Source organism: Micromys minutus (assembly GCF_963924665.1).
Source record: "Micromys minutus genome assembly, chromosome: 32".
Lineage (NCBI taxonomy): Eukaryota > Metazoa > Chordata > Mammalia > Rodentia > Muridae > Micromys > Micromys minutus.
This window is the reverse complement of record NC_137967.1, coordinates 19,916,476-19,924,620: the sequence shown is the minus strand read 5'-3', so window position 1 is coordinate 19,924,620 and position 8,145 is coordinate 19,916,476. Positions and strand designations below refer to the sequence as shown.

The 8,145-nt window shown below is 51.8% G+C and overlaps 1 protein-coding gene across 2 annotated transcripts; it reads right to left on the bottom strand.

Annotated features, from left to right (window-relative positions):
• Window positions 1–518: 518 nt before the first annotated feature.
• QPCTL (glutaminyl-peptide cyclotransferase like) lies at window positions 519–7,796 on the bottom strand (the record flags this gene model as incomplete). 2 transcript variants are annotated; one of them, XM_080908804.1, is made up of 7 exons in its annotated part: window positions 519–1,445; window positions 2,890–3,006; window positions 4,236–4,335; window positions 4,429–4,581; window positions 5,545–5,826; window positions 7,000–7,143; window positions 7,593–7,796. In XM_080908804.1, the coding sequence occupies 7 exons, from the start codon at window positions 7,794–7,796 to the stop codon at window positions 1,300–1,302; spliced, it is 1,146 nt and encodes a 381-aa protein (XP_080764930.1). In that variant the 3' UTR covers window positions 519–1,299. The 2 variants fall into 2 exon arrangements, with proteins under 2 accessions (XP_080764930.1, XP_080764931.1); XM_080908805.1 differs by lacking the exon at window positions 2,890–3,006.
• Between the last annotated feature and the right edge of the window lie 349 nt (window positions 7,797–8,145).

The following is an 8,145-nucleotide window of genomic DNA, read 5'->3' as shown; positions in this document are numbered from 1 at the left end:
GCCTGCCTCTGTCTCCTGAGAGCTGGGATTCAAAGCATGCGTTACTACCACTCAGCAAGGGAACCTTTGTTGTTGTTGCTGTTGTTTTTAAATGGGCATGAGAAACAGCATCGGGCTGGCTATGGCAAGGTATAAACCTGCTATCCCAGCACTCGGGACTGAGGAGGATTCTGAGTTTGTGGCTAACCTGGACAGCATAGCTCCAGAGAAGTCAGGGCTTTATACACCTCATCTGGAAAGATGGCGCAGTGGTTAAGAGCACTGGCTGCCCTTCCGGATGATCCAGGTTCAGTTCCCAGAGCCCATATGACAGTACACCCCGGGCTATAACTCCAGTCCTAGAGGGTCCGACACTCACACAGACACACACAGGCTAAACACAACTGCACATGAAATAAAGGTAACATTATAAAAAAAGAAGTAGGGCTGGGTGTGGTGGCTTTTCTGAAGCTGGAGTCACATCTCTGTGGTCAAGGTCTACAGAAAAAGTTCCAGGCCAGCCAGGCAGTGGTCGCAAATGCCTTTAATCCCAGCACTCTGGAGTCAGGGGAAGGTGAATATCTAAATTCAAGGCCAACCTGGACTACAGATTGAGTTTCAGGACAGGCAGGGCTACACAGAGAAACCCTGTATCAAAAAGAAAGAAAGAAACTTTGATGAGAGCTGTACACACAACAAAAGGAAAGGGTAGTTTGTCTGTTCAGTCCGTTCCGCTCAAATCGGCCAAAGCCAGTATTTCCCAAAGCATCCTTGGAGGCGGCTTCTCTTGAAATACTTGACTGCAAGAGGCCCCACTGGGAAGTACTTTGAGAACCGTTTCATTCTCTTACTTTGGAGGGTCTCATCTTTTCCAGTGAGGAGGCTCATTTAATGTCACTTCCCATGGGAGCTGTGACCTTCGGTTTCCCTTAACCCTCAAGGTTGGCACCCCTGAGGCTAGCAGACCCTAGAACACCAACTAGGCTTTGTCTCTGTCCCCAGCTATGAGCCTGTGCCCATGTAGAGGCAGAACTGGGTCTGTGCAGCAGCAAATGAAGTGACAGAACATTAGCCACAAAGGAGTCATAAGGTCGGTGGTACCGGTCCAAGTGCCAGCCCATGACCCACCATTTGGTCCCTGGAAACTTCCAGTTATTTACTCCAGGACAGAGGATTTCCGATTTCCTTTGTTTCCCTGAAACGGCTTGACGTGGTTGTATCTTACATCTGAGGTGAGCCTGGCCACCCTGCACTGGCTCAAAGTGTCCATGACCAGTCCCTAGCTAGGTGTAAGATCTGTCCAGGGTACCAATCTGCAGGCTAGAGTCCCAGGTACTCCGCCAGGAACACGGCGAGGATACGGCTCAGGTTGTGCACGGTGGGTGGGTGGAGGTTGGCCTCGGTGTCAGCAGGTGTGTGCCACACAGCCGGGAAGGGCGTCGCAATGAGGTGGAGCACCGGGACCCCTGAGGGGACAGGAGATTCATCCACTAGTTACAACTCACAGACAGGCAAGATACACCCTAGTGCTTTCTGACCCCTCAGCCTAAGCCCTTGGGCATGCTAAGCAAACTCGATACTTCTGAGTTACAACCCCAAGCCCTGAAGAAAGATTTTAAATGAGAGGGTACATGCTGTTTAAGAAACTTAGTGAGACAGCAGGCTTCCGCTGAGCCTGTTGGCTTGAGTTCAGTCTGGCACATTGTGGGAGGAAGACAACTGGTTCCCACAAGCTGACCTCTGACCTCCACACCCATGCACGCTCACAATAAATAAAGGTAGTTTAAGATTTTTCATTGCTGGGTGGTGGTGGTGGTGCATGCCTCCCTTTAATCCTAGCAGTCGGGAGGCAGAACCAGCGGTCGTCATGACTTTAAGGAGGCCAGCCCAATCTACATAAGTTACTTCCAGAACAGCCCGAACTACATAATGAAACCCAGTCTTGAAAACAAAAACAATAAAGAAAAACTATTGTTTATACAAATCCAAGAACCTCAAAACTGAAGGAGTTGTAGAGGCAAAGAGGCAGGCCCTGGCTCCTCACTAAATATATCCGAGGATATGGGGCAGCGAGTGACCATCTTTCACCTTGGCCCCACCTCCCCAATGCTGGGATTACAGGTCTACACCACCAAACCCAGTCTACACTGCTGAGGATGCGGCCCAGACTTCATGCATAAGAAGCAAGAACTTTACCAAAGGAGCCTCACCTCCAGCCCCTGAGCTCATCTAAGGTAGATATCTACTGTCATTACACTTACTAATCAATCACGCTTAGCTATTTGTCTAGAAACAGTCTCGCTGTAGTAAGTTGTCCAGGCTGGTCTCATTTTCCTTTCAGGTTTTGGAGTGGCTTTTTATTGTTGGCCAGGGGAATGGGGTTTAGCAGATGAAGGGAAGGAGGTAGAGTAGTGTTGGTTGGGCAGAGCTAAGATAATTTAGGCAGGTGCTCTACCACTGAGCCACGCCCCCAGCCCCTCCCTGGGGGATTCTAAGCAGGGGCTCTACCACTGAACTACACTCTCAAAATTTATGGATTCAAATAATTCTCCTGCTAAAGACTATAGTCCTGCCCACTACTGCTATCTTACTCCCATTTTATAGTTATGAAACCTGAAGCAGAGAAACCAGGAATACTGATTTGCCTGAGTCCTGGGCCTAGTAAACAATACAGTCAAGATTTAAACCAAAGTCACCGGACTAGAGCCTGTGTTCTGTGTGTAATCCATTGGAATCCTGCTCTTTGAATGCTTCCCTGTGAGTTCTCAGGGGCAGCTGTAGAGGCACTCAGTGAAGGACTGAGGGAGGGCATGCCTGAGGCAACACTGTTGCTTTCTGTGTACTGAGTCATGCCAGCAGTCCCTAGTCCTGGGAAGGAGGTTTCCTTGTACCCATGGCCCCAGTGAGTACCTCTGCGAAGGAAGGGGATGTGGTCGTCTTCCACAGGGCCGGGGGGCTCCCCGGGTTGGAAGTACATCACTTCCTGGGGGTGAGACTGCAGTAAGTTCAGAAGGTGAAGGCGCTTCTCTGGTGGGGAGTGGGATTAGAGAGCAAGGTTAGTCAGCAGTCAGATGTGCCACCCAACACCAGAGCATGTAAATGTGTTCCATGTGTATACAGTGCCTGCGGAGGCCAGAGGAGAGGACACCAGGTCCCCTAGAACAGAAGTTACACATGGGTACTGGGACTTGAACCCAGATCCCCAAAAGGGCAGCCAGTGCTCTTAAACTGCTCTCCAGGACCATGTGTTTCTTATCATTGCAAGTTAAGTTGCCTATTCCTAGTCCCATTTGCTCCTTGTCTGTGTAGGAGGCAAATGCCTCTATTTCTTCTTCCTATGTGTAGTTGGGGGGGGGGGTGACTGTGTGGAGTCAGTTTTCTCCTTCCAGCTTTAAAGGGTTCTGGGGAATTGATGGGCTGCCAGGTTTTTGAGGCACCTTTACCCACCGAGCCAGGTCGCTGACCCCAATGTCCCTATTCTATTCTATTTACTTATTTGGACGTTTTTAGACACAGGATCTCAGGTAGCTGCAGGCCAGACTCATACTCTATATGCAGCCGAGGATCACCATGCCTGCCCTACAACTACCTCCCAAGTGCTGTGTTACAGGCATGGACCACCAATATCAGGCCTTATTCATTGAGTTAAGGTCTTGCTTCATAGCCTAGAGTTCGCTGTCCTCTCACCTCAGCCTCCCAGGATATAGGCGAATACCACCAGGCAGCTTATCCTAGCCTGAAACTCTCTATGTAGCCCAGGATAGCCCTGAACCTGCAGTCCCGGTGCCTCGGCTTCCCGAGTGCTGGTATAGAAGCATGCACACCGTGATGGACAGTTCTCGGTGATACCCCTCTTAGCTCTGTCACCATGCTTACTTTCCATAGAAGAAAGAGAGATTTGAGAGACAAAGTGTCAAGGGTTCGAAACCAGGACAGTCTCACATAAGAATTCTACTGTTGCCCAGCTGTGGTGGTGCACACCTTTAATCCCAGCAGTTGGGAGGCAGAGGCAGGTGGATATCTGAGTTTAAGGCCAGCTAGGTCTATAGAGCGAGTTCAGGACAGCCCGGGCTACAGAGGGAAAAAAAAAAATCAAAATAAAAGGATTCTATCAGAATATTATAAGAATCACCACGCTCGACCTTCCTATCGTCAGTTTGTTCCTGCCCTAGTTTCTTAGCCCAGGGATGGGGAGGGAAGGCTAGAGGAGTACACGGGTCAGGTGCCTGTCCTACCCTGGCCTTGGCCCTCCTTACCGATGCTCCTCAGGCGTTGGAACCAGCGGGCTGTGCGGGGGAAGTGACTGAAGAACATCGGACTGGGGGCTCCCAGAAGGTCAAGAAGGACAAAGAGCTCCTGGAGGGGAGGAGGAGTCCAGTGCTACTGAGCCACCCGTCCTTCCCCTCACTCCCTGCCTCCTGCTCCAGAGCCCAGAGGAATGGATCTCACAATAGCCTGGATCCTGGTGGGGCCGGGGCTGTGCGGTGTAGACTCCATGATCTGAGCTAGGTGCCGGGAGCCGTAGAGGGAGTCCTTTGGTCCCCATTCCTTCAGCGCCTCCTCCCCATCCAAGAAGAGCAGCTGCAGGGTGACTGGTGCTGCCTGTGGGAACAAGCCACCAAATCAGCACCAACCCTTGGCATCAGCCCACCCGTGTGCCCTGCCTGTTGATTTGCATGGCTGCGGTGGGACGAACCAAGTGTCCTCATTCCTGCGGTGTGGTGACAGAAGTCACAGGCTGAGCCAGAGGCCTGGGTTCCGATCCACGCTGCAGGTGGTTGTTAGAAAAAGTGACTCACTCTTTGTTGTTGTTGCTTTGAGATAAAGTCTAGGGTAGCCCAAGCTGTCCTGCACCTTCCATATCTCTTGACTCTATAGGTGTGTAGCATAATGTCCCGCTTTGTTTTGTTTTCCTTTGTTTGTGCTGCTGGATAGTACTCTAGGGATGCCCACGTGCTAGACCTGCAGGGTATCATCCAATTGCCCCGGCTACCCTGGAGCTCACTCTGTAACCAGGCTGGCCTTGAACTCTGCTCCTCAGATCTCCACGTCTGGAGGAGCCAGGGGATTACAGGCCTGAGGCACCAGGGTTGGCTCAATTTCATCATCTGCGAATGGGGTTAATAACAGGTCAACCTCAGGACTCTGGCTTTGGGTTAGGATGTGCCGATGGGGGAAGGGGTGTGTCCATGGGAGAGTCTCCAGACACAGGAGGATGTAGCTCAGTTGACAGAGCCTTACTGAGCATGCGTGAAGCCCTGGGCTGTGTCCAGAACGGCATAAAAAAGGCACAGTGGTACAGGTACGACTGTCATGCCAGCACTTGGGAGATAGTGGGAAGAGGGTCACAAGTTCAAATTCATTCTTGAGTTCAACGTTGGTACGGCCTACATGAAACATGGCTGGGACTGAAGAAAGCAAGGATGGCGGCAGGTCAGTGGCACAGAACGGCCGAGTTCAAGGCTAGCTTGGGCTACATACGAGTGAAGCTCTCTATCACAAAAGGATAGAAAGACAGAAACAAGTATGTGGGCCAGGGACAGACAACCCTCTCCTACTTCTCACCTGCTGCTTGGCTCTGCTCAGCATGACATCGAGGGCCTGGACCAACTCCAGAAGCAGGGCACAGGGCACAGCTGAATCTGTGGCCCCCACAAAGGGGGGCAACCCAGGAGGGAAGAACTTAGAGTCATAATGGCAGGCGAGGGTGAGGTGGCGGGCAGCTCCTGGGTCAAGTGTGGCCACCACGTTCCCGAAGTCCAGTGGCCCCAGGGGGGTTGAGGCCGTGAATGGGTCCAGTTCCACGTGCCAGCCTGCCGACAGGGACTGCAGCGTAGCCTCCAGGAACTAGTGGCAAGAGAGAGGTAGGAGGGTGGACAGGGCCTGGGGAGGAGGTGGGGAGAAGGGCCTTGTGACTGGAGCCACGCAGAACAGTCTGGGTGACTAGAAAGTCCCACTTTGGTTTAGGTTGTCCCCTTGACATAGACTTCTGCCGAGAAGCAGCTGGGTGCCAGGTGTAGGAGAGCCATACCTCTTGATAGCAACAAAACTTGTCATGGACTATTTTGAGACAGATTCTCACTATGTAGTCCAGGCTAGCCTCCAACTCGCTGTGTAGCCTAGGCTAGCCTAGAACTCCAGATCATGCTTCTGCTTCCAGAATGATGGGATTATAGGCTAACACCACCACCACACCCAGGTGTGGAGAGAGTTCTCTCTCTCTGTCTCTCTCCCCACCCCACCCGGCTTCTTTCTCCTTCCCCCTCAAGTTGATTCTACCAAAATCACGTGTAGGCTGGCTGTCAACTGATTCACTTCCACCCTTTTCCTCTTCCTGTCTCTCTCCATGGTGCTAAGGATCGATCCCAGATTCCTGCATGATGCTTCCACAGCCCCAGCCCCGCACTGGTGAATACTGAACAAGCCTTCTACCTAGTGAGCCACATCTCCACCCTCACATTCGTTAATCCGAAGCAAGTGCTCTCCTCTTAAAAAGTTCTCACTATGTGCCAAGCCTGTTTTAGGATCCCTACGATATCAACAATGTCAGTGAATGTCCCCATTTTGAAGATGAGGAAACTGAGTCCCAAAGAGGTTAAGAAGTTAGTCCATCGATGGTGGACCCTAAACACAGTATCTGAATGGCAACAAAACAATGCTTCACCACTAATTCTGAAGCCAACTTCCTTGGATTTTAATTTTAACTAGCTGTGGGATTTGAACAAAATGTGTAATAACTTCAGTTTTCTCATCTGTATTGTAGAGATCACATTAGTTCCGACCTCACCAGACAGTACATTACTTCTGTCTAATGTAGGGTAAACTTTTGGTGGGGGTCGTATAGTGTGGGATTTGTGCACCACCAAGAGAATATAGCTTGGTTCACCCACCACCACCACTTCCCTACCCCCATCAGACCCCTAGTCTGCCTCCTGGCTGTTTTGGGGTCTTTGGTGCCTGAGTTACATTTCCTGACAGACTGGGAAAAGGAAATTGGGGGTTGAAAATAAAGCCCTTTACCTTTCTCACTTGGAGATTACCAGGACTACCCGGAGGTCGCACAATCAACAAGGGGCGCAGGAAAGTTCCCCAGAGTCGCTGCGGATCCAGCTGTCCTACCACCAGCCGTAGCTTGGCTTCTGAAAGGCTTCCGATCAGCGGGACCTTGGTTGGGAAATGGAATGGGGAAAAGAAAAATGAAATCAATCCCATTCCCACCCTGTCCTGGGCGCCGTTGCCCACTAGGAGTCCTGGCTCTTCTTGATAATGCGGTCTCCAGCATCAAAGATTTCCTAGATTGGGAGAAATCTTCAAAGCTAATCTGATCTAGCCTACTGCAGTCCTGACGGGGGCAACTGCAAGCAGATGGAGACTTGTAAGCAGATGGCTTGGGCATAGAACTACCAGTGTTGCTATGCAGACTCTCATCTTCAGAGGGGTCTCTCACAAAACAAGCCTGAAACCTTATTTTGTTGGGTAGGGGCACACGCTCAAGTGATGGATAAAGAGACGGCACAGGCGGCAAGGGCTAAACGATAAGCCCACGCTAACCTGAGACTCAATACGAAGGGAAAGAGGGAGCTGACGGTGGCTGGGCCCCAGCCAGGGCTCACCCGCAGATCCCGGCCCCGTGACACCTCCTCAAACCCAGGGTGCCAGCTATTCCAGATGATGTAGAAAGCCAAGCCCAGCGCCAGCAGCAACAGGGGCAGGAGCTGCACTCGCGGCAGAAGACGGCGCTTGGAAAGTGAGGGTGGTTTCATGAGGCCGCGATCCCCAAGCCGCTGCCGGGGCCGCCCGCGGTTCCCCGGACTCATGGCAGCTTGGCCCTGAAACCAATCCCGGTACGGTGGTTCGAGTTTAGGCCAAGATCCGCCTCTCCGGGGTTACAAAACCCAATAAAGAAGCAGAATAACTGCGTCCTTTCCCAGACGATTGCGATTGGCTCTCCTCAGCGCCGAGCCACCCAAAAGGGAGCGCGGAAACCTTAAGGCCCGCCCTCACGGAAGAAAAACAATCAATGAGCAGCGTCCGAATGTGCGAAACCTTCCCGGCGCGGGGCCACGCCCCCTACGGAAGTCGATCAAGGAACTGTCGTTCAAGGAAAAGGGGGCGGCATCCATCCCTAAAAACAAGGAGCTGATTGGTTTGCCTGAAGCCATGCCC